The sequence below is a fragment of the Melospiza melodia genome, chromosome 20, assembly GCF_035770615.1.
Source record: "Melospiza melodia melodia isolate bMelMel2 chromosome 20, bMelMel2.pri, whole genome shotgun sequence".
Classification (NCBI taxonomy): Eukaryota; Metazoa; Chordata; class Aves; order Passeriformes; family Passerellidae; genus Melospiza; species Melospiza melodia.
In genome coordinates, this window is record NC_086213.1 from 8247555 (window position 1) to 8271954 (window position 24400).

At 41.6% G+C, this 24400-nt stretch overlaps 2 protein-coding genes and 1 non-coding gene across 3 annotated transcripts; 2 read left to right on the forward strand and 1 right to left on the reverse strand.

Annotated features, from left to right (window-relative positions):
- Positions 1 to 654: 654 nt before the first annotated feature.
- Positions 655 to 7704, reverse strand: TRMT2A (tRNA methyltransferase 2 homolog A). Its single transcript, XM_063173481.1, has 11 exons — positions 6736 to 7704; positions 5941 to 6049; positions 5276 to 5457; positions 4244 to 4358; positions 3872 to 3987; positions 3206 to 3317; positions 2613 to 2735; positions 2245 to 2320; positions 1637 to 1753; positions 1360 to 1456; positions 655 to 1027 (listed from the first exon to the last, which is right to left on the reverse strand). The coding sequence occupies exons 1-11, from the start codon at positions 7314 to 7316 to the stop codon at positions 745 to 747; spliced, it is 1911 nt and encodes a 636-aa protein (XP_063029551.1). The 5' UTR covers positions 7317 to 7704; the 3' UTR covers positions 655 to 744.
- Positions 7705 to 7838: 134 nt separating this feature from the next.
- RANBP1 (RAN binding protein 1) lies at positions 7839 to 17938 on the forward strand. The gene is made up of 6 exons (XM_063173482.1): positions 7839 to 7899; positions 9502 to 9638; positions 10616 to 10773; positions 13037 to 13165; positions 15105 to 15170; positions 16028 to 17938. The coding sequence occupies exons 1-6, from the start codon at positions 7885 to 7887 to the stop codon at positions 16150 to 16152; spliced, it is 630 nt and encodes a 209-aa protein (XP_063029552.1). The 5' UTR covers positions 7839 to 7884; the 3' UTR covers positions 16153 to 17938.
- Positions 15248 to 15379, forward strand: LOC134427598 (small nucleolar RNA SNORA77). Its single transcript, XR_010030205.1, has one exon. It is a non-coding gene; the product is annotated as a small nucleolar RNA SNORA77 (small nucleolar RNA).
- Positions 17939 to 24400: the final 6462 nt, after the last annotated feature.

Sequence of the window (24400 nt, forward strand, 5' to 3'; positions counted from 1 at the left end):
TCAGCTGCACTGGCAGTGCAGGGTAAGATGCTGCTGTTGGCCCAGTTCAGTTCTGGCTGTCAGATTTCAGTGGTGAGGACCTGCCTTGAGCAAAGTCCTCTCAGCTTTAGCAGTATGCTGTAGGAAACTTGCAGCCTTTGTCTTGCTACAGTCTGAGAGCAAGACTGACTTCAGTTGTGGCAAGTGTAGCATTTTTATTAGACTGAGTTTGTTACTTCCTAATATTTAGCAATTAAATTATTTTTGAAAAGGTTAATCTTAACTTGCATACTGAAAAAACACAGCACAGTTTTGACAGGGGTCAGAGCATGATGAAATACTGACAGGTAGGTCCAGGTCCCTGTAAGCAAGATGACCTGCTCTGGGAATTGGGGGTCTTTATATAAATGTATGTATGTATCTAGGCAGGAAGGGAAAAGCAGGATTTGGGCTAATTGTATGATGTAACATCCTGTCCCTGGAAGCGTTCCAGACCAGGCTGGATGGGGCTCTGAGCAGCCTGGCTGAGTGGAAGGTGTCCCTGCTCATGGCAAAGGGGTGGTTATCAGATAATCATTAAGGTCCCTTTCAACACAAACCCTTCTGAGAGTCGATGATAATGAAACTTAATTCAAATTAGGATGATGAAATAAGTTGGAAGCCTTGCAATTACTCTGTACAGAGATTTATTACCTGCATGTTACAGAAGTTATGTTACTGATGCAGTTAAAAAGCAAAAGTAGTTTCTATGAAGTCTCTGAGGAGTTACGGTGAGCCCTCTCTTGGACTGCAGTCCCCATGGCCAGCAGCTGCCTGGCTCCCCTCGCTGGCTGGGCTGGTGCCATCCATGCCCTCGGTGCCACAGGCTGCTGCTGGGGTCTCACTGGCAGCAGGTGCTGCTGCTGCAGAGCTGCCATTGGCGTATTCCACCCTCTCAAAGAAGATGAGCAGCTCACAGTGCCTGGTCTGAGGGAACAGATCCACAGCCATGGCTCGCACGGGCCGGAACGAGGCTCCTTTCACCCTGTTGGAAGGGGCCCGGCACAGGCTTGATGGGGAAGGGAAACAAGAGCAGGGAGAAATGAATTAATATTTTAGTGCACTGCTCATCCCTGCTGCTCTTCTCTGAGAGGTTTTCCTTCCCTGAGCCTCAATTCCATGCTAGGCTTATTCACTACCACCAGTATTTCCATTATGACTTGTGTATTGGGCAGTGCCATTCCCAGCCAGCTGCTGCAGCTCCAAGCTGTGTCTGGCGAAAGGTGAGCCTCAAGGAACATGGCTTGCAAATAAAAATCTAGCAATGGTACCCCTTCCCCAAAAAACATTGTTTTCTTCTTACCACATTTAGTAAGTCAATTCAATGAAAGAAACACTCACTCCACAAAGTTATTCATTGCAGCTCTGGGATTGCAGGAGACATAGATGAGCTTCTTTAGATGTTCAGCTCTTCTCAGGGCAAGAATTACCTTGGAATCTAGATGATCAAAACCACAACAGCTGTTTAGTGGTTCTGTGTGCAGCAAGAGCCCCACAGAAAAATGCCAGGTTATGAACAGCGTGCACAAAACTGCAATGTTGCTCCAAGCTATACCTGAAGCTTCCATTTCATTTATCCCAATGGTGTTTTCTTTGCCTTAAACCCCTGTGAACTTACGCAGCCCTGCCCGTGGTGGATCTACAATCGTGATCAGGTTCTGAGGAGCTAAAACGTTCATCAGGGAAGGAACAATATCTTCTGCCTTCCCACAGTAAAATTCAATATTACTCAGTTCTGTAAGAAAAAGAAAAGATGTTATCAGTGTACTTGTCTAGTCGAAGCAGGGTTCAGTTCTTTACCTTGGATATTAAGTTTTGATGCCTCAGAAACTTCAAACTGTTTTGTGTACCCACTGTAATTTAAACAATCACTGTTAACTTCAGACCATTCAAACAACAGTAATTTGAGCATCTTCCACTGTCTGGACTAAAGCAAAAGCCCACAAACACCAGCTATGTAATGTTTTCTTTAGGAGGGTAGCTGTGGTTTCATCTCATTTTTACACTGAAATTAATGTTTTACTTTTCAATTTAAAAAAAAAGCTGTTCAACTGGAAAATTGATCTCATGGGCTAACAAGGTGTTTGTTTTCAAGAGTGATTAAGTGTTTAAACGGGACAAGATCACTATCAACAACATGTAATTCCAGGCTGCTTAGATAAGGTAAAGAACTGGCTGCACCTACTCCTTACCAAACAAAGGCTTCAGCATTTCAGCGTCACTCACCATTAATCTGGGCATTTGCTTTGGCATCCTGCACAGCTTCCTGACAGAGCTCAATTCCAATGACCTTCTTCACTCTCTGCAGAAGCAAAGGAAAAAGTTCCCTCTGTGGTCTGTATGTGTGAATTTAACCATTTTTCATAACATCAGCACTTAACAAGGACTTTAACTCCTACCCAGCCTGCTCAACATAAGGTTGAGCTTTCATAAGGATGTGGTAAAGCAGCTGCAAGCAGCTCAATTACAAATTAATTTAAAAAATTGAGATATAATCTGTTGCATTTCACATACATTAGGTATTTTCTTCCCTTCTAGCCGTAGTTAAAAAACGAGTAAAAAGTAACTTCTATCCAGGAAGAGAAATTGCCAACCTTTGCTAAGGAAATCCCAATGGTTCCTGTCCCACAGCAGATGTCCAGCACGGTGCTCTCCTGGCTCAGTTGTGCCCACTCCCCAATGGCAGTGTACAACACTTCTGCAGCTTGGGTGTTCACCTGGGAAATTAAGGTTCCAATAGATCTACTTCTTCATAAACAGTAAATATGTTTTAATGAGTCTCAGTAAAGCACGTTTCCTTGATTCTAATAAACAAATCATTATAAGTTAAAAACACATTCTAAAGTGTTGAAAGGGCAGAAATAAGTTTTGGAAAAGCAAACAGAGATTAGTTATACAAGATTCTTGAACTGTATTACTGCATGTTCAGAGTTACAAAAGGCTGCCATGAAACAGAAGGAAAATTGTAATGAACAAGTAAATAGAAAAAGTTGTCTTCAAGGTGTGCTCCCATCAAGCTTACAGTCATTCACTGCTTTTACAGCCAAACACAACACTGCTATTTAATCACACCAAGTATATAAAAGGTTAAATTTCTAGGTATGAAACATCTTGTTCCACAGCATTAGTCAAGCTCCAGAGCATTCATGCAGATCCAGTTAAATGAACAGCTTCACATCATCCTTACTTGAAAAAATGCATGAGGAGAAATTCTAAATTTTAGGCCAAGGAGTTCTTCATATATGTACTTATCACCAGCCACATGCTCCAAAGGCAAATCTTCTAGATTGGGAGATTTCCTGGGGGTAGGGGAGGAATGGGGAGACAAAAATAGAGGAGGAATCAAAACCAAAAAAAGAAAACAAACATGTTTGCTACAATCGTTACCAAAGCTGTAATCATCCTAAAACCTGCAGTGCTACACCCTAAGCAGTGCCATTTATCATCTGCTCTTGGAGACTCTCCTTGGCCATTAATGTCTCAGAGTGTGCAAGGACCTCCACCATCTCTAGATGATTATGTGTGAGCCTTGTGCTCCATGGAGTATGGGAGATTGAAAAATTCACAGCAATAGGGAAGAAGTTACTTGATAACAACAAACATTCATCTACTGCAGTAAACACTTCTATAGCTTGACAGACAGCAATGGCCAGTGGGTTCACCCACTGAAACTCTTGCTGCCTTTACCCAGAGAATGGGAAATTTCAGGAGTCTCTTGTGGCAAAGGTGAGTAACTTAAATTAGTAACAACTGCTGCTACTTCTATGAAGTAGACAAACAATGCTATGAAATTTGCAAACACCAAAAATCCAGCCACCACCAAAATCCCCCAAAGCAAAGTCAACCCGCTCACCTCTGTCCTTCCTCCACAAAGTATAGGGAAGTAACACCACTGCTCTTTCCCATCCCTTCTGTGAAGTATTTTGCCAGAGAGATTTTCAGGTCAGCTAGCTCTTCTTTACTCAATTTCTAAAGTTTTCATGTGAAAGAAGGGACAATAATTATTTTAGTGACTTCAAGATAAAATTTAGTGTATGCTTTACATAAGAATATTACTTGTTCATTTCCATGTATCAGATTAGTCTAAATAGAATTAGAGCAACTTAGCAAGCTAAACCACACCAAGTAATTCTTCTATTTCAGTTTTGCATGCACAATTCATAAAATCCAGCTTAAGCAGTTCTAAAGCTGAGCCTGGGCTGCCCATTCCCCATCAGTGCAGTACCTGAGGGTTGAAGTAAGCAATGGCCATGATGTGGCCGCGGCGGCTGGTGCGCACCGTGAGCTGCTTCCAGTGCCCCTCGTAGGTCTCGGGGCTGTACACCGAGTAAGGAGTGCACCTGCAAAGGGCACGAGCTCGGTCACTCACACTGACAATTCTCTCTTTGTCTAACATTAAACAGTTCATTCAATAATTCATTGAATCAAAAGAAGTGATGGAAAAAATGCTGAGTACAAAAAGAGAGTACATTCATTTGTCAAACAAGAAATTACTTCCAACTAAGAAAGACTGATGGACAGTAGCTCCTAAAGCAAAATAACCCGTCCCTCCTTCACACAATCCTCTTGCCCATTTTAACCCATGCAAAATTACAGAGACAAGAGGCAGCTTCTCACTGCATTCAGAGAATGACATAACTTTTTAGAATGCTTTCATTAGCTTCTCTGCTTCACACCAAGTTCAAATCTTCCATCTTCATGATTCTTCTGAGGTTCCATTTTTGTGCATTTAACTGCTTTTTAGAGAATGCATCCTTTTTTCTAAAAAAGTACTCTTATTTAAATGTGCAGCTTTTGGATTATTCCTTTCTGCAGGATGATGATTCTCATCCCAGAAAACAATGGACCTTGGTTAATTCATTCCTCCCTTCAGAAGTGTTTTTCTGAGTGCTTCTTTACAGTTAGTGGAAGAAGCTCCTGAGTAACACACACTTTTAGTGCAGTAACACACACTTTTCCTGCAGTTAACACACACTTTTACTGCAGTTAACACACACTTTTCCTGCAGACTTACACATCCCCTTGCTTGCAGTGAAGCTGGGTTCAGCTGGTACCTGACCACAGCTCTGAGCAGTGAGCAGGAGCAAGGGCAAAAGTCCCCATGGTGCAGGCACAAGGCAGAAACAAAGAATTGCTAAAAATGTGAGACTGGTACATCTTAGATCTCAAAGCTCAGAACAAACACAAATTAAATTTATAAATATTTTTGATTAAGATATCAACACCTTTATGGATAACTCATTTTACTTATGCTCACCTTATGTAGTCTTGGAAAGCTTTTACTACTTTTTTGGCAATAGCAGGAATGTGAATAGTATCAAATGGCTCCACTACAGCACATGTACCACCCTTATATTTGCCAAGACGACAACCCACAGTTTTGTCTTCTTGATTTACACCAATCCCAATCAAGAACTCACATTTGTTGCGATATTCGGTCTAGATTTAAAATAAAGTTATGTAAGATATTTACACAGCATTTATTTGTACATGCCAAGTTGCTCCTGGAAAGAATCCCATGTGGTTAAATGCATTTGCAAATGGACACAGGACATTGAGCTCATATGGACAATACTGATGGATTTTGATGTGTGTGAACTAACAGTAATAAAGAAAAGGTATTTGTAAATCTTGTTATTTAAAAAGCAAAACATTGCCTCTGTTGAGGAATGCATTAGCTCACGACAGAGGCTTGCAAAGACAGCATATTCATTTTAAAGTTATATACCCAGTTATCAATTTCCCTGCTTCCTGTTAATATTTCCACACAGTATTTACATGAAACACAACAAAAATTCATAATTTATTACAAGACTAAGTCAAATACTCAGTTTGTCCAGTGTCTTCTCAAAACCAAATAATGAATGAACATAACCCTCAGCTCATTAACCCTGTTCCACACTTTACCTGAGATTACATTACCTGCAAGGGTGATGCTTTCACTCCCTCCACTGGGCAACATAATTTATTAAACTTCTGCTTCTGCAGGAACAACCAGGGTAATAAAGCTCTGTTGTTATTTCCTATTTCCCTGCCGAAATTAGAAACAAAAAAATGTAAAGCACACATTTAGAAATATTGAGGTCAAGAGTTGCACAATACTTCTTTTCTGTAAAGGGCACAAAAAAGAACCACATTATCACATGGAAGAGTGTTTCTTCCAGGTTTTTTTAACAGGCAAACTCTCTCCAACTTGGTAAGAGCTGTAACCTGAAAAAGTAAGGGTTAAATGTACTGGTTACATTGTGGTTATGTACTGGATTTACCATGCATGATAATTAATGACAGTTTTGTCGACAGCAAGAGACAGAAGTGATACTTTGATCTTCAAAGACCAGGCATAAAATTTTGAGGGGATTTTAAAAGAGAAAAACCTAGTAGTAATTTGCCATCTCTACAGACCGATTCTCTCTTACACCGTGTGACAATGCCATTTTTTTACGGGCACAAACATCCTTCTGCTTATGGAACAACAGACTTTAAAACCAATTTCCCTTCGCTAAGCAATTTTTTGAAGGGGACAAAGAACATCAATAGCAAGTTTTGTCAGATGGAACAGCTTTTAAGCTGTAGCATCGCAGATTATGTTTTAATTACTTTGACAGTTTTGACCTACCTCTAACTCACTTCAGTTTAGAGGTATCAATTGATGTGAATTTAGCTATATCCCATCACAAGGCCAAGTCTTGTGCACATTACGTTACAAACAGGAATTACTTTGTCAGCTTCTGCAGCACTTGTTCGCACTCCTGCTTCTTCTGGGCCAGCTGCGCCTCGTAGGGCACGTTCCACAGCGGGGTCACCACGTCCGCGATCCGCTTGCTCAGGGGCTCCTCTCCGCAGGGAGCCGGACGCTTCGCCTCTCCCTGCTCCGAATCCTCCTCTTGCTTCCTCTTCTTGGCGATGGGGTCGGCCTTGGGCTTGGCCAGGCGCACGCTGAGGTGGCGGCTCTTCCAGAGCGCGCCGTGCAGCACCCGCATGGCCTTGTCCCGCTCCTCCTCGCTCTTGAACGTCACGAAGGCGAACGTCTGCTTCCCGAAGAGTTTTATCTTGTGAGGGTTGAGCCCGTACTTGGCAAGGAACTTTTTCACATCGTTAAACCCGATGTATTTGGGCAGGTTCTGTATCTCTACTTTATAAATCTCGGAGGTGAACAAGTCTCCCTTAATGTATCTGTACACGTCGGGGCCCTCCGCGGGGTCTTCCCCGGCCTGGCTGTCCGGCTCTGTCCCATCTCCAGCCTCCGCCACTGGAGCCGGGTCGCGGTCGGGGTCGCAGCGCTCGCCTTCCTCCGCCATGGTCCCGCCACCCCTCAGCCACCCCGCACACCTCCCGGGGCGGGGCCGTACCCTCACGGACGGGCCGCTGCGATGAGAATGACGGCAAAGGAACGATCTGGTTGTTTTTTAAGCGCTGCCCCTCAGCGCTACCGCTCCTCGCGCCCGAAAGCACCCGCGGCCCTTAAACACACCAAAATGAGCAGCTCACACATCACCCCTTCCCTCACGCGGGCGCCATCTTGGGCCGGGACGCGGGCGGTCGCCGCCATGGCGCGGGGGGTGATGGGAAAAGCGCCTGGGAAACGGGACAACAAAAACGCTTCTCGGGGGCGGAGGGGCCGCGCCGGCGGCCGGTACCGGGGGTCGGTGACAGGGCCGGTATCGGGACCGGTTCCGAGGACCCACGGGGGGATCGGTGTGACGGGGCCGGGGCGGGCGGCGCTCTGCCCGCGCCGGGGGCGGGGCTGAGGGGGAGCGGGCGTTTCCCATCGGGCCTTGCGGCGGCGCGGCGCGGGCTGCGGGAATGAGGTAGAGGCGGGCGGGGCGCGCGGCAGGAAGCGGCGAGCGGAGCGCGGCGAGCGGGCCCATGGCGGACACGGCGGTGAGGGGCGGCCGCGGGCCGGCGGCCGGGCCGGGAACGGCGCGGGGGCGAGGGCGGCACCGAGGGCCGGGGTGGGAGAGTAACGGAAACAGGTGGGGCCCGGGCGGGGGGAGCCGAGGTCGGGCAGGGCCCGGGTGGGGGACGGACGCTGGGCCTCGCTGGGGGCTGGAGCGGCCGCGCCCGCCGGGCCTGGGCTTTGCGGCCGCTCCGGGCACGCGTGGCCGCTCGGGCCGGGCCCTGCACCCGCCTTGGCCGTTCCGCGGCACGAGGGAGCCCGGGCGAGCCGGGATCTTTCGGGTAGTCCTTCTCCTTTCCCTCCTTTCTTCTCCCCCTCTTTCCGGCCCTCCCCGGGCCCGGGCCGGCCCCTCGTGCCGCACCAGTTGCTCACGTGCTTCTGTCGCGGCAGGGCGGGATCGTGTCGGGATAACGGGATCGCGTCCTCTGTGCCTGCTGCGATTGTGCTTTTCTCATGGTCTGTGTGATTATTGCTCAGGCGCAGAAGGCGTGATGAATGACCATGCGGGATGTGCTACTTGCACACATGGATACAATGTATAAAAGTTTGGCTAACATTTCCTTTTTTTGTTTTTTTGAAACAGATGTGACGTAATTCCTTTCTCGCTTTTTTTGCTGGAACGCTGGGGATATAATATTGGCGATAGCTTGTGTGACGTTGTTGACACAACTAGATTTTATTTTGCGCAATTTTCTACTTAATTTTCCCTTGGCCCCCTCTTTTTTCTATTGTATGTGAAGACTGATTTTCCTTTCTGTTGCTTCAGCAACACCAAAAATCCCCAAACACAAATCATTTCCCTAGACCTGAGATAGCTGTTCTGTGGCTTTGTTAAACTTGCATATGAATCTCCCTCCCAGGCTTGTGTTCCGAGTGCTTAGCAGTCCTTATGTATGAAGTACTAGAGATGTTTATCGTTTACCTGCTAATCACGGTAGTAAAAAACCATTCTTAGGCCTAATGAATGCTCTGACAGATTCCTAAGCAACTTAAATAGGAAGAATTATTTTGGCTATTTATCTGTAACCTAAAGTTCCTTGAGGAGTCTAAAAGCAAGAAACCTAAATTACTTTCTGACTATTACAGCTGTGCCTCAAAGAATCTTTGTTTGTGTTGACTGTGGGTGATTCTAATACATAAGACAGAATGGTGAACTCGGGAGGCAATATGTCCCTTAAGCTGGGTTAGGTGGATGTTGTGTGGAGTTTTTTCTAATTTTCCCATTAACAATGGGTCATTAGGCACTCAGAAATAGTAGGGTGTTAGTAGCATAAAACACATTACATAGGAAAAACTGTTGATGAAGTTTTTTTCCATAACCCAGAGCTATTAATCCAAGGCCAAGCCTCTGCACAATTCATGAGTGGTAGGATTAAAACACCCAGCACTGCATGAGCACCTTTTTGTTTCTTAGTGTGCCTGTATGTTGACTTGGAAGTCATTTGTTTTCAGGTACAATCATATTTCTTTATTTTATGGGATATTACAGTTATTAAGATCTATTTGCTGAAAAGTTTTAAACACAGATGTGAGTACTTCATGGGTGGGGTACATAGCAAGTTTGTGTTTTCTTTTTTTCTCCTCAGGAGGCACACGAGGATCATGATACTTCTGCTGAGAATGCAGATGACTCTAACCATGATCCTCAGTTTGAGCCCATAGTTTCCCTTCCAGAGCAAGAAATAAAAACTCTGGAGGAGGATGAGGAAGAGCTCTTTAAGATGTGAGTAGAATACTTTTCACTATTATCTGCATGTTCATGTTCAAAAACTGCAGAACTTGCTGCAATCTCTGTGTGAAGGCTGCCTTGGTTGGTCTGCATGTGATGGCAGAGATTGAGTGGGGGGTCATTGATGTTGCCCCAAGAAAATGAAGTCTGGAACCACAGAAGAGAGCTGATAATGTGAATCTGGCTTTAGCATTGTTTGCATGAAAGAAGACAACAACTTAATAATTATTGAAATTGTGATCACAGAATGTGAAGCAAGTGTCTTGGGAGGAAGGAAATGAGATGCATGTGGTGTTGCTGCCGTGCATCCCTGGGTAAAGGGTGATGTACAACATGCTGAAATAATAAAAGCAACAGCTGCAGTATTGGGGCATTTGTGGCAGTTCCTGTCTGTTGTCTTCAACACAGTTTATCCTTAGATTGTGCTTATTGTCAAATCAGGATGGCTTGATCTGCCTGAAGAAAAATGTACTCTTAGGGCTTAAGGATTTTGAATTTGATCCCTGATGTGCTGGCTTGAAATAGATTTTAAAAATTATGCTTTTGCTTGTTTAATCACAGAATGGTTTTCCACATCTGGAAGAGAGATTTCAGTTCTCCTTGTATGGGTTCTGATAATAACTGAAGTGATGGTCAGTTTCTGACAGGTAGTGTGGTGAACTCTGGCTATGGAAAAACCTGTTAATTAGTTACCTGACATTAAAAGTTTGCCTACACCAAATATGTTTATCATCCCCTAAGAGTGTCCAGAACCTGTTGAATTTTAGTACAATTAATACATAATTCCTAATATTTTATTGTTAGGTTTTAATTCATCATATCAGTTTCTGAATGTGTATATTGAAGCAGAACAGGGGATCTTATTAAGGAATTGTTTCCTTCTTGTGTGTGGCTTTTAGAAAGAGCTGTGCTCTTTGGTCAGGTGTGATATTTTAATACCTGCAGACTAATTACATTTTCTGTTCTCCCAGGCGAGCGAAGCTCTTCAGGTTTGCATCAGAGAATGACCTTCCAGAGTGGAAAGAGAGGGGAACTGGTGATGTGAAACTCCTCAAGCACAAGGAGAAGGGAACCATTCGCCTCCTCATGAGGAGGGATAAAACCCTAAAAATCTGTGCAAACCATTACAGTATGTTGTACATTTCTATAATTATTCTTGATTTAAAAAATAAGCTTGTGGAATTGAAGTATGGTTGTTTCTTGCTCTTCTTGCTCTTCATACAAGGCTTCAGGCATCAAAAACCATGAGGGGTTATTTTTATTAATGGAAGGAAGCTGGAGGTTTTTTCTTTAAGAGTCTGATAGTGCTGTAAGACTAACAAAAGTGACTTCAAAATTTAACTGTGATAGACAGGCATTATGTGGTTGCGTCCAGTGTGTGTGTGTGTACTTTATTTTAATGATTAATAAAGTGTAGAATATGTAGGCCTTAATACTGCTCAAAATAAGAATTAAATGTATACTAGCTCACTTTTGTCAGAGTGAGAGAACCAATGATGTAATAATTTACTACTTTGACCTAAATGTCTGAATTTCCAAAACTAATCCTTAACCATCAGAAAACAGAGACTGAGGTGCTAAGCAAATCTGAGTCTGCCTTTGTCTGCTTGTGAAATAAACTGAAATGAATGTGTTATATTGGGCTGACTCATTCAAAAAAGAATCTTCTTTGAATTGAAAAAAAACATTAAAGAGCAAGACAGACTTGAAAGTCAGCACAACTTGCAACAAGTAGACCAGTTTGTGATACTTTGCTTGCTTTGCTGATACTCAGATGTTTCTATGAGGAATCTATAGTGTTCTGTGGAAATAAACTACATTTAGATAATTTGAAATAAGAAATAGCTTAATGCCAACCTCAATAATGCCACCAACCAGCAGGAATAAACCTTTTGTTTAGGGATATAAATGTTGCACATAGGAAAACAGAATTGGTGAATTTATAGTATTCATGTCAAAAGTTGTTTAGGTGTTTTTTCCTGGAAAAGCTGCTCTCCGTATAGTTTTGTTTATTGAATTTATGCTGACTCACAGTCAGACAAAAGAACTCTCTTCATTTTTGCAAAGCATTAAATGGAGCAAAATGTAGTTTGATCTCTAGATGTTAAAAATGCAGGGAAGGGAGTAGACTCTTCAGATTTTCCTGAACTAGACAGAGCCCAAGGAGAAAAAAGCCCTTCTTAGACTTTGCATGTCTGTAATGTAAAAAGTCTTAAAGTACTGTGGGAAGTAACATTTCAACTTCTCCAGTCAGTCAGGTGAGGTAATTGTAGTGTCTTGGAGGGACAGGGCCCCATTTACTGGGAGGGAGCAAATTGGTTGAAAAGGCAATGTGTACACTTTGCAGCACCACAGAATCCTGTAATATCTTGTAGTACAGCTTTAAACTGATGGGAGTGGTAATTAACCTGATGACTAATGGAAGGAAAAATGCTTTTTAAAATGAATTTTGGTAGAAGAAGAATGAGTGTTGTTTGTCTGGATACCTTTTCCTTGTAAATCATTTGTCTGTACTGCAGAGCTGTGCTCAGTGCCTTCATCTCTTAGTATCACAATCATCTGTTTTAACCAAAAATTGCATCCAACTCTTTTTCCTAACAGCAGTGAATCCAGCATCCTCTCAAACAGTAATGGCTTTGCATAATTTTATTTGACAATGTAAGGAAAAATATATATGAACATCACTGTCTTGTATTCATCCCAGAGTAATTCTGTGTCATGTTGCGGTGTGTTGTAATGTCCTGTTTTAGACTTCCAGGTCACCTCCCAGGTGTGCCTATACCTCTCTCCCTTCCCCCTTGCCCCCTTGCTGAGTGAGTACTGTCAATCAGGCTTAACATTCCAGCAAGGCGTCCTGTGGTTGGTCAAGTTCAAAGGATGCCCCTCAGCCCAGGGGTCATTGGCCTGTCTGGGTGTCATCTTCCCCTGAGACCCTGCCCCTCTCACCTGCTTGGTGCTCACCTGTACCTCCCCTCCCCCTGTCCCTGAGCTTAAAAAGGTGATCAGACCATGTGGCCAGTGGTTCTGTTGGAGCAGTTGCTCTCGTTCAGACCTCTGTAACCATGGAATAAACCTCTGGACATTAAACCCTCCAGCAGAATCCTCTCCTTTTTCTCTTCACCATCGCCTGAATCCATTCCTCCTGAGGTAAACGGGGTTCCTAACAAGCCTGGACTTGTTCAGTGCCCAGCTGCAACCACCAGCAAGCCGAGGTATCTCTGGGGTGATACACCGCAGTTGCTGCCTTTGGCCCAGCAGCGAGGGTCAGACTGGCCCAGGCACAATCTAACTGGTAATAGTGTCAAGTGCTTTATGTAACCATCACAGCCTGTTTTCACTGAGATTTATGGAGGCTGTTGTGCTCTGTACATCTTGGAATGCTTTTGTTTCAGTCACACCCCTGATGGAGCTGAAGCCCAACGCGGGGAGCGACAGGGCGTGGGTGTGGAACACACACGCTGACTTCGCAGACGAGTGCCCCAAGCCCGAGCTTCTGGCAATCCGGTTCCTAAACGCAGAGAGTGAGTGACTGCCCCTGAGCTGACACTGACTGGAACCTGTTCTGTTTCCCTGCTTGTCTAAATGCTGCTCTAAACCATTGCTGGAAATGTGCTGTATCTCACCCCTGCATGGTAGGGTTAGCTAATTCATTCTTTATCTGAGAGAAGTCTGTTCATCACTTAACCTTATCTGTTGACAAACAGTGCAGTAATTAGGTCTGCAGTAATATTTGTACATTTTCTGCCCTAGGCACTTTCTTAACCTAAGCCATTTCATGTAAGTGCTGTGCCAATTAGAATAAAACTACAGGCAGTTAAGAGACTCACATACAGCTTGCTTTCATGTAATTCCTGTTCTCAGTTGTAGTTAAGATTAGATTTTTGCATTAGAAACAAGGAAATCCTGACCTGATATTTCTGGCCCATCTGCATTAGCAGAATATCTGGGTTGGTTTTTCTTTTTTTAATGAAGTATGTAGTATCTTTTGTTTTGATTAAATGGAACCCTCAGTGAAAAGTGGAAGTCAGGCCCATCATACTAGTTGGTGGGCTTTTCTGGAGTGACTACAGTGAGTACCAGAAAAGTAACTCTAATAATGGATCAGCTAGGATTAAATCAAAGAAGTGTTTGGAGGCAGAGGGGCTTTATGTTGTATTGTTTTGTTGTTGGGTTGGATTTTTTTTTTTAAAGGAGCAAAATGAGAAAGTGTTGCATTTCTTGCTTTACAGTTTGCCACACAAGTTTAGTGTGGTAGCCTCCTTTTCTCCTTACATACTCAATGAATAATAAAAGTGGTTAAGTATTTTAAAGTTTGATGGATTGGACTACATCAGGAAAGAACTTGGTATATCTTGCCCTTTTCCTTAAGTCTCCAATGTAATTTTGTTTAGCCAAATAAACCTTTCTGGTCCACCTGCTTAGTGTTTGCTTCATGATCAAGTAGGAAGTGAGGGGCAACTATTTGCTAATATCTAAGAAGTCTTTCTCTCTTTCTGGTAGAGGCTGTTCAACTTATTGAATGTTCTGTCTTGAGGGAATAGTCCTTCCCTCCTGTTTGCCCTTTGCAGTACTGACTAAGCAGATGTCAGGTGAACAGACCCAGGTTTGTCCTTCAGGTGTCTCTGCTGTTCGAGATGCTGGAAAAGGAATCGATACCAACCCTTCCTGGGCTGGTTAGGAAGTGTCTTCAGAATTCCTGTGGGCAACAGTGACCTCCTGTGGTCAGCCAGTCCAGCCCGGGATGCCAGGCTGGTACTGCCTTGCTCATTGTGGTGTCAGGAAGCTCCTTGCCCAGGCCCTTTTTGCTTGTATTACTTGTGTAGAGAGACATTGTTGGGATTTGATCAGCTGCTTGCAATGGTTGTTGAATTGAGTGGTGACTTAGACCAGAATGTAATGAAAATTATGCATTGCTGGCTCTTGCAGTGAGGAGTAGCCCTCAGGTACAGAGTCTGAATGCTGTGCTGGTGACACAGGCATTATCTTCCTGTTGAAACAGGTATTCCCTTCCTTTGCTGATGCTCAGAACCCCCAGTTATGGTCAGCTTGTGGAAGACTCTTAAGGTGTAACACAGCTGGCAAGGATTGCAGTTCAAAGCTAATCTTCAGGCTTTTGCATATAGTTGTATTAGCAGTCTCTGACATCATATTCCTATTCCTTTAGGCTACAGACAGCTGGGAGTTGCAATAACTACAAAACAACTCCTGCTGGCATTACATTTTGAATATTTTGCAAATTAAGTTGCTTTAGTAGACATGCAGAAGAAGATGAATTGCTTTTGCACAAAGATGTGATTGAAGAATTTTGCATCTTGTATGATTTACTAGATTACTTCATAAGTCCCTACAAATTTAGTTTACACAAATCTTCCCCTAGGGTATCTTTCTTCAAGATTAGAAGTACTCAGTGTTGTGAGGCAGTAAAAGTAATGAAAAAATATTTTATCTTCACTGAAACAGATGCACAGAAGTTCAAGGCAAAATTTGAAGAGTGCAGGAATGAAGTAGGCAAGACAGCAAAGAAAGGTAAGGTGCTCTCAGTGTACTTGGTGTCATTTCTGAGCTGTGTGAGTGGTTCCAGTAGCCTGGAGTGTTGTGTTCCAGCAGACTCACTCTGTGCTGAACTGCAGCCTTCAGTTCAGGTGCTTTTCTGTCTGCAAGAGTAAGAGCTGACAGGAGTGACAATGGCCTTCCTTCCTGTGGAAGGCTGTTACAGTTGCTGTTGGGACATGGCTGCTTTGGAATGGCTGTCAAGGAAATATTTATGGCTTATAGTAAACAAATGAGCTGTGAACACTGCAACCACAGTGCTCTTTCTTCCTTCCAGGTCCCTTCCCCAAATTTTGCAAATGTATAATCATGCAAGTATAATATTTAATGTTTTTCGTAGTTGTTAGTGTGTGTGAGATTGTTCACAAGTCTAACAGATTATTGCACCTCCCTTTAGAATTGCCTTTGTGATGAGGTATGTCACCATGTAAATAAAACAAACATTTCTATCTTCCTTAAGTACAGACTACCAGTGGTCTGCAGTCAGCATTCTTCAAGATATTTAGATTGGAGTTTTCCAGTCACAGGAATTCCTATGCCCCAATTTCAAACTGGGGAACTTGACTTTGGTTTTTTTGTTAAGATGCCAAGAAACAAAGGGTTTGTCTGGATACTTTATTGGTAGCAGCACAGCTGGCCAGATGCTACACATTCCTCAGTCCCTGTGTAGTGATTAATGTATATGAGTGGTGTTACTTGAAATCTGACATCTGAAGTAATTGCCAGAGGAAAAGAAATGGAATGAGTCACTCCAGTGGTCAGTGAAGAATATCTTTATTTTTGTCCAATGCATTACTGCTTGTATGTAATACCTTTCCTAACCAATCTTTTAGCAGGCACAGACAAAAATGATAGTGCTGATAAAGTTGCTGAAAAACTAGAAGAGCTTTCTGTAAAGGAAGAGAGCAAAGAATCTGAGAAGAAAGAGACCAAGGAAAAAACTGAAGAAAAGCAATAAAATCATCCTGGGCCTTGCAGTTTTTCCTTTACTTTTTTATTTCTCTATTTTTTTTTTCTTTTTTCTTTGTTTTGGTTATTTTTTTAATTTTTACAAGGGACTTTATATGGAACTGCATTCAACATTCACATTGTTTTTTCTAGGCTTTTGCCCTTTGGAAGGTGTCTTCAGAAAAATTCATTCCCCAGTCATGAAAATGTACTGTGCTAACTTTATTTTCCATAGTGGAAACACTTATTTACAGTCATCCAAAAGAGTGAATAAAACAAACTTGAAAACAGCATCAGGGGACAGAACTGAGTTTTCTGTATACTGTAAAGGCTTATGAATACACTTGTTTAATTGAGCTACATATCATCATTCCTGTGGATTAAGTAGGTTAATAGACTTTGTCAGCAGGGAAGATTAAGATTGCATTTGTGTTTCTTATATGGATTCTGAATTGTAATCTAACAGACCTTTCACACCTGCTGCTGTGTGTACTGAGCAGGGAATGTGCCTGTGCTTCTTGAAATGCAGCAGACTTCTGGAATCAGGCAATAAGAGCATTCCTGGCACACTGCTGCTGCCGATCCATCAGAAAATAAAGGTGATGGTGAAAGATCCACGGTGAAAAACAAGGTGGGGGACAAAATTTCTTGTGCCAGATTTGAGAAGCATTTTCTTCTCACAAAATGAAATCTGTGCTTCCCCCCTTGCCCCAAATTTTGATTTTAGCAGAAAGCTCCTGCTGTTGTCCCAGATCTTCCATGGTGCTGCTTGCTGACTGAAGGCAGCTGCAGCAGCCTGTTGTGCTGAGGGCTGTGCAAAGGAATCTGAGCTGTTTGAGTACCTTCCTGAGAGATTCCCCTTGCCAGCATATTGTTGTAGTCTCAAGAATGTACAGGTCTAAAATGTATAAGCTTTTTTCCCAGGGCTTTGGAGCTTGTGTTTTTACAAACTGGAGGAGTTTTGAACTTCTCAGATGTTTGCTAGGGAGGCTGTCCTTGGAGAGCAGCAGGCTGGAATTCACTTTGGAACAGTTAATTATGGTGCACATGCTTTGAGGGACACCCTCCTTGCCAGAATAGGCAAATTGGTCAAATCTCTTCCCTGCAAATGTTTTTTGTTTATCCAATTTCAAATTAGTGCTAGAGAGTAAGAAAATAAACTATAGTAAGCAATAAAATCAACACAATTAAGTCTGGTAGATAAATTGAATTTTGTTGTTTAACACTAATACAAGGATTGTGTTAGGAATAGAGATGAAATTTTAAATAGTTTCCAAAATAATTATGAAAACTGTACAAAACTTGCTGAACTGTAAGACTGAATGATGTTAACATGGGATAGCAAGACCTTTTTGTCTTCATGAAGAGGCTTTTAACTCAGTCAGGTTCTGCAGTCTACCTAAGGAAAATATATTTTTAAAAAATAAATCATGTCTTTCTTAGCACTGCCTTTTGATGCTACAGTGAATGAGTCTTAAATCTGGAACTATAATTAAGGTACTTACTTCATTCAAACAAAATAATTCCTTTGGTGTTTTGCACGTTCCCCTTCAACTACAGCAGATATCAAAAGTCTGTTAATTAACAGAGATGGTTGAAAGGCAAAATAAAATGCTCTTTAGTGTTTCTGGTTTGGAAGTAACAAGACAAAGCTATTTTGAAGTATTTAACATTTGAATGTAAAAGCCAAATCTTTTATCCATGAATCACTGTAAATGATCTGATAATGTCAAACTGTGTCTAAATTGATAGAAATGACTTTAAAATTTCAAAATAAACTTAAATTTTCATTTAAAGGATTTGCTTTTTATTTTGAGAACTCTTACTGGGAATGCATTTTTAGTCTGCAGGGGTAAAGTGATGAAGGCAGCAAAATGGGCGAGTTGCATTTCACTGTCAAACATTGCACAAAAGGGAGAGGGCAGCACCTGAATGGTTTAATTTGTCTTAATATTAGTTATTGATGACTCTTGCTTAATGTTATTACCCTTTCTTCTTCCCCTCTTTCTTCAGCATGCTTGAATGACTTCAAGACGTTTCCATTCTTGTTTAGGTTTAACTGATCTGTGTTTACAGTTCCTGGATTGCAACAATCCTTGCAAGTCTTCAGTCTCAGAGAGCAAAGTTAAGAGAGAGCACTCAGTAAAATAATTTCTCTGGTAACATTTGGCTGAAGAATGTTTTAGTACTCTAAACTAAAGGATGGTCATTCAATGTTCTGGTCACTTTAGCTGTTCTACACATTAAAAAGCAGTAAGTATTTTTAAAGTTCTCAGTGAAATAAGGCTTGTTGTTTGGGCTAGTCATTCTAATGATTTAATTTGCCTATAGGTAGACTGCCAAGTGAAGATTTTTTAAAAGTCATTCATTTTTTATAAAGAAGGAAAATACAACAGTGCTAATAAAGCATTGTTGGGTGCTGATGTCTGCAATTCATACAAATTTTCTGCTTGCTTCAGATTCAGAAAGATGCTATATAGCCAGGCTTAGTGATCCAGTCTTTGGTGGTACAAATGGTTTTGTGTGTATGTGCTGAATGGATGAATGTCTGAGGACTCCTGAGTGATAAATTCAACTTTAAAATTGTCACATTTTGACAAGCATCAAAATTGTATCTATTTAACAGCAAGTTCAGGTCTTAAAGAAGTCTACTTACAGAAAATAATTCAAACTAGTTCCCTCTAGATCTCATGTTAATTATTTTGAAGACTACACTAATCTGTTGGGGTTTTCTCCAGGAATAAGTTTTCTAAATGTCTTATTCACAGATTGCAAACACTCCCAATTTGTTGTGTTTTCAACACTAAATGTTGATCTTCCCGATCCCCCCCGCCCTATAATAAGGTAGCTTGTATCAAATGCAAGTTCTCAGTGATACCAAAACATCAGAAAATTAAAATTATTCTCAACACTATGCAGATAGGAGAATGTTGTAAATTCTGTATTTTGATGCAGTATGCTCAAGGAGTACCTGTATGTAAAGGGAAATAATGAGTCTGAGTAGTTCTTTGGGTTTTGTTGCTACTGTTGTCACCAGTTTGAGTGTTGTCTTCTGGTGGATGCTGTGTGTGGCTCACAATGAGTTGTGCTGAACTCTGATGTCCCTCAGCAGTGCTGGGCTTTGAGCTGCTCCATCTCAGTGCATTCCTTCACAGAGCTCAGTGAAAAACTTGAATGTTACGGAAACCTTTCTCTAAAGAAAAGACTCCAAATCAGAGTCAGAAAACTCAGCTTGACTCCTTAGTAATATTAAATTGCACCTATTTACGTGGAAATGGAGACAATGGTGGAGATTACATTCCAAACTGCCCTGCTGGGTTTTCATCTGTACAAATTGCCATTGGCTTTCAGTGATGAGTCCTTAAAGAGTGGATGATTATTTAAACAACCTCAGACCTCTCCAGTTAACTTCCCAGTGCTGTCTTTATTTATGCTCTCCTGTCCTGGCTGCTCCACGTTGTTTCTAGCAAGCTGTATTTTCTGAGGTATCCATGGCAATGCAGTGTTTTAATTTTGATTAGCCAAACTAATTTCAAAGTGTTTTTACATTGCTGAGGTCATGTGTAAACTTACACTAGTTCAGTGAAGTGAGCTGTGTATAAAGGATTTTGTTTTATTTTATGACTGTTTATTCAGGGTCTACTTTAAAGGTTTTCCTAATTAAATTTAGCTAGAATTACTCTTTAAAATAGAAAGAAGAGTAATTACCCGTTTTTTACCAACCTTAACTAAACCTTTGACAATGTATCATTTTCAGAGTAAGGAGCTAAGGAAAACTTAACTGCAACAGATCAGAATTATTTTGCTTGAGGAAGAAAAGCTTGAAGTAATGAGCTGTAGAGTGGATTCCACATGTAAGTGATTTCTCAGACTAGTTTCTGTTAAAACAAGGTGCTTCACAAGTAAGCAGCTTGTGCAAGTAAGAATAAGGAAATAAATACTGAGGTTGTGAAAACTGACAAGCACAGGAGCAAAAATCTTCCTAATATTTAAGAGCTGAGTAGTATCTACAGCTATGCATCAGATTTTGTGACCACTATATTTTTATGATATGCAGATTAATGTACACAATATCTTTGTCCACTTAAGTCACATTAGACACCAACCACTGACTTAAGACCTGTTCATGTTTTTAAGACTTGTCAAACTAGTTAGCTGTAGTCTAGTGAAAATGCAACCTACATCAGATCCATAAATCAATTACATTTGTAGAAATGCACCTTTTTTTTAGTTATTAATGGTGCAGGTAATGTTTGTGGGGTGTATTTTCTGTTACAGCAATATAACGTTTTAAGTACAAAGAAGGTACTAGCACAAATCTGGATTAGATGTTGCATACAGCAAATTTCTTTTATTTTGTGGAAAGTGTCTGACTACCACAAATATTTCATCAGCTTTACAGTCTTAAGCATGTTTCCAGCTTTCAAACTGAGAAAGTCCAGCTCATTGTTTATCAGTCTTGACTGTACAAATTTACATCAGCTGATTCACTGTACTGTGGATATGAACTGTTCATCAAGATGTGTAATTTACTTACAACCTAAGAGAGAAGCTAACAGTGTCATGAGCTCTTGCCTATTCATGTGCTGGCTGGCCTCATTTCAAGTAGTTTAAATTTCATCATTTTCTAATGCTTTTTTTCCACAAAAGCAATTATGGCTATTGTAGCATCAACAAAGATGAATTGGACATGAAAATCACTGAATATTTTGTATGCTTGGAGGATATTTCTCAAGACTATTCTAACAGGTATAATTAAAGTGACATTGCTTCATATAAATAGTGCTTATCAGTGCATCTTGTTTGTTGGTTTATGAACACTGTTGGCTTGCAGAGTTTCAGCAGCATCATTTGCAGTGATATTTCATTTAGAAGACGAGAATTGCACTTTACTAATGGTTTTAAAGAGGATGGTTAGTGAATCTTTAAAACTGCTTGAATGCCTACCTCATTCTGATGTAAGTAGTTTTTTGTGGGGATCATTTAGGAATCAATATGCAGAGGTACTAAAGTCTCATAGTAAATGCAACTTGACTTGCCCCATCAGTGCTGTTGGGAAATGCACCAGATCTGTTCTGAGTAAATGCCATCCCACAAAAAATATCTATTGGAATCATCTAGAAAATTTTGTCATAAATCTGTTAAGGTTACTGAGAAGTTATTATTAGGCAATATTTTCTTGATTTATCTGGTAAAAAGGAACAATTAAGTTGTCATATTAAAGTTCCAGTGGGTAACTTACTAGGCCTGGCTTGTACCCAGAACTGTCTGGCCCTTGCTTGGACTTTTGGCAGCACAAGATGATGCAGGTTTCTCTGGTCTGAACATTGTAAATTTGAGGGGAAAAACAGCTTTTATTAAAAAACGAATTTGTGATCCTTGAGGGTTCTCCAAATGACCTTGAGCAGTTTGCAGGTCATCAGTACTACATGGGCTGGCAACAACATTTGTAGTTGTAGTAAGAAAATGCAGTGAGAAAAGTAGAATTATTTATTGTGGTCACTGATAAATGGCAACAGCAAATTCAAGCTAGGAGCTAACTTGCAAGTGACCAATATAATATTCCAGGGATATTCAGTACTTTCAAGTGTGCAAAATAAAAAATAATTTTCTTAATCATGAAGCTAAGATTTCCAGCTAAAATAAGTGCTGTGACTTGATATGAAAATTGCATGGCTTTCAGGCTTGCTTGATTCTTGCTCTGTTGTAAGTTTACTTTCATCTTACCAGCTCTGAGAGGGGTACCCTGCCATGTGGCTCCAACACAGCTTCTGTGGTTGGCCCTTCCTCCTTTGGGGTAAAACCTCAGAGTAAAATCTTGCAAGAAGACATGCAATTACTAGCCATGCTCTGCCAGATTATTTTTAGATGGTTCTTTGTAGCTGTGTTTTTTCTTTGTCATTAAATCTTTCCCTAACTCATGCTGCCATTGCTGTTTACCTCAGTGCTGCCAAAATCTTCTGGCACGCCAGTAAGGTAGTGTGGATCCAGAAACTGCAGTCCTTGAAATAAAGGTGTTCCAGGAGAGCAATTCTGAGCCATGCCTGTTCTGCCTTAGTCAAGTCCTCCTCAGACATCCTTAGTGTTTGACAGGTAAAGTCATCTGACTGCTTTAAATACACTTGGCTTGTAATAACAGGATTGAGTGTTGCTCAGCAGTGCTTTGTGCTGCCTTGAAAACAGAGCGTTCTTGGGAACTGGAGTGTTAGTGGGAAGGAAATGAGGTGAGCTGTGGGAACTCTTGGACACAAAATTACAGAAAATTGCTGCTTTGTGATAGGTAATCTACAATGTGCACCAGAAAAAAGTAATCCCAAAGCCCAATTCAGCATAACCCTGTAGCCTTGTACCATGGAATGCCTCAGCCCCCTTTTGGAAATGCTGGGTCTGCATGACTGCTCAGCACAGGTGTCATGATCCACAGGATGATTGTGCAGCCCCAACCTTCAAGATCTGTTCAGACTGGAGATGCACCTCTTGTTGCTATGAAAGGTACAATTCTTTGTGTCCTGATAACTCACAGTTATCTTTAGTCTCCCTCTAAAGAAGTGTTATGTGATTGGGATATTAAAAAAAGCCAAAGTTGCTTGCTGCTGAGAGCCTCCTTTCAGAACAGGAATGGCTTGAAAGATTGGCCCAACAAATGGGGTCTGATACAGCAAGATTGGATCAGCATCACTGTGTCAGAGTGATAAAGGGAAAACCTTTCTGAGGAGTGAAATGAACAGAAGTGCTGAATCCTCCCCTCTTGCAAAGCTGTCTTTGAGAAGCAGACTTTCTAGAGAGGAAAGAGTCCTTAGGGGAAAATACAATTGAAAATAATGAGGTGCAGAGGAGGCATAGTCTCCTTAAGAATAACTCCACAATTCACATGAGGGAATGTTACTGTCCCAGAAAGGCTGCTTCTTTAAAAAGAATGAAATTTAAATAAATCATCAGACTCCAGATATGTATCTTAAAATGAACTTGAGCCTATTGCTTCCCAGCTCATGCTAGAAATTTGACAGGATGCTCTTGTGGCTTGCCTAGAAAGGAAACTTGCAGATCCATGCTAAAAATGCAGATATGACTGTCACTTGGGAGAGAACATTTTTATGATTTTTCAAGACCTGAGAAATGCATTTGAGTAAATCTCATGCTGTCCATTAGAGGACATTCACCCAACTTCATAAACAGTCTATAATGCTGCTTAGGATAACAATTTCTAGATTAATTATTCAGAGTTCTGTTTGCAACTTAAATTCTTTACCCAGACTGTTGCTTGAGTGGGAAGGAGGAAGATGATTAAACTGATGTAAGGGATGAAGTCTCTGCTTTTGTCAAGTAAGTGGTGCTAAACTAACTCGTGGCCCAGAGCCTTAGGTGTGCTCCTGAAATGGATCTTCCAGCCCAGTTTTGTGGAAAAGAGACCCACTTGATTCCCTGGAGACCACTCAGCAATACACATCACACCTGGTAAGTGGAGATGATGGGGAGATTTGCTTCCCAGCTGTGCCTTTGATCTGATTTAGCATGCTCATGTGGCTGCACCTGAAGCCTTTCAGCTTCGTATGCACAGCCTGCTTCTGCATAAAATTGTTGACCTTTTGATTAGTTACAGGGGGTTTGAGAATAATTAATTCCAATAAGCTGGCATGACAGGGAGTAGTGAAGCATAGGAAACATTCAGTTCCCCATGCAAAAATAACTTTAGGTAGATGTTTTCTTTCCTGTTCCTTAAAAATCTAAGTCTGGAGATGATTTTGAGTTGCCTTCTGGCTTTAGTCCCTTTTGGATTCGACTTTTTTTTTCCTTTTTTTTTTTTTTTTAAAGCAGGGCAGTTGTTGGCAAAAGCTGAGATTTCACATAGCCATATATCCTCAGGCTGGAACTTGCTGGCTTTGCTTTTTGTTAAAGCTGATGCTCAAAATTTGGGGTTTTGTTTGGTTTGTGGTTGTGGGGGTATTTTTTTGCAAACTGCAAAGTTGAGGACCCTTACAGATTTTTGGTCGGGTTTTACTTGTTCTGTTCTTAAGACTTCCAGGACGGTGGAACTAATCAAGCCTCTTAAAATGAGAAATTATAAATGTCCTTTCTGAACAGCACTGCAGTGCATGCCTTCTAGGGCAAGCTTGCTTTTAACAACACCCAGCAGATGCTGCAAATGTGGCTTTTGTGTTAGGCAGGGGTTACTTTATCTGCATGTTGGCAGCTGCAGAAAAGGGATTAGCTGAGAAAGAAAGCAGGAGGGAGGGAGCAGGATGTATGCAGCTCCTGGT

Coding starts and splice junctions, on each gene's coding strand:
- RANBP1 (XM_063173482.1), top strand. Junction 10,774..13,036: donor AATCTGTGCAAACCATTACA/GTATGTTGTACA, acceptor CTTTTGTTTCAG/TCACACCCCTGATGGAGCTG. Junction 15,171..16,027: donor AGGCAAGACAGCAAAGAAAG/GTAAGGTGCTCT, acceptor CCAATCTTTTAG/CAGGCACAGACAAAAATGAT.
- TRMT2A (XM_063173481.1), bottom strand. CDS start 7,316: ATGGCGGAGGAAGGCGAGCGCTGCGACCCCGACCGCGACCCGGCTCCA. Junction 1,457..1,636: donor TCCACCACGGGCAGGGCTGC/GTAAGTTCACAG, acceptor TTGATCATCTAG/ATTCCAAGGTAATTCTTGCC. Junction 1,028..1,359: donor GCAATGAATAACTTTGTGGA/GTGAGTGTTTCT, acceptor TTCCCCATCAAG/CCTGTGCCGGGCCCCTTCCA.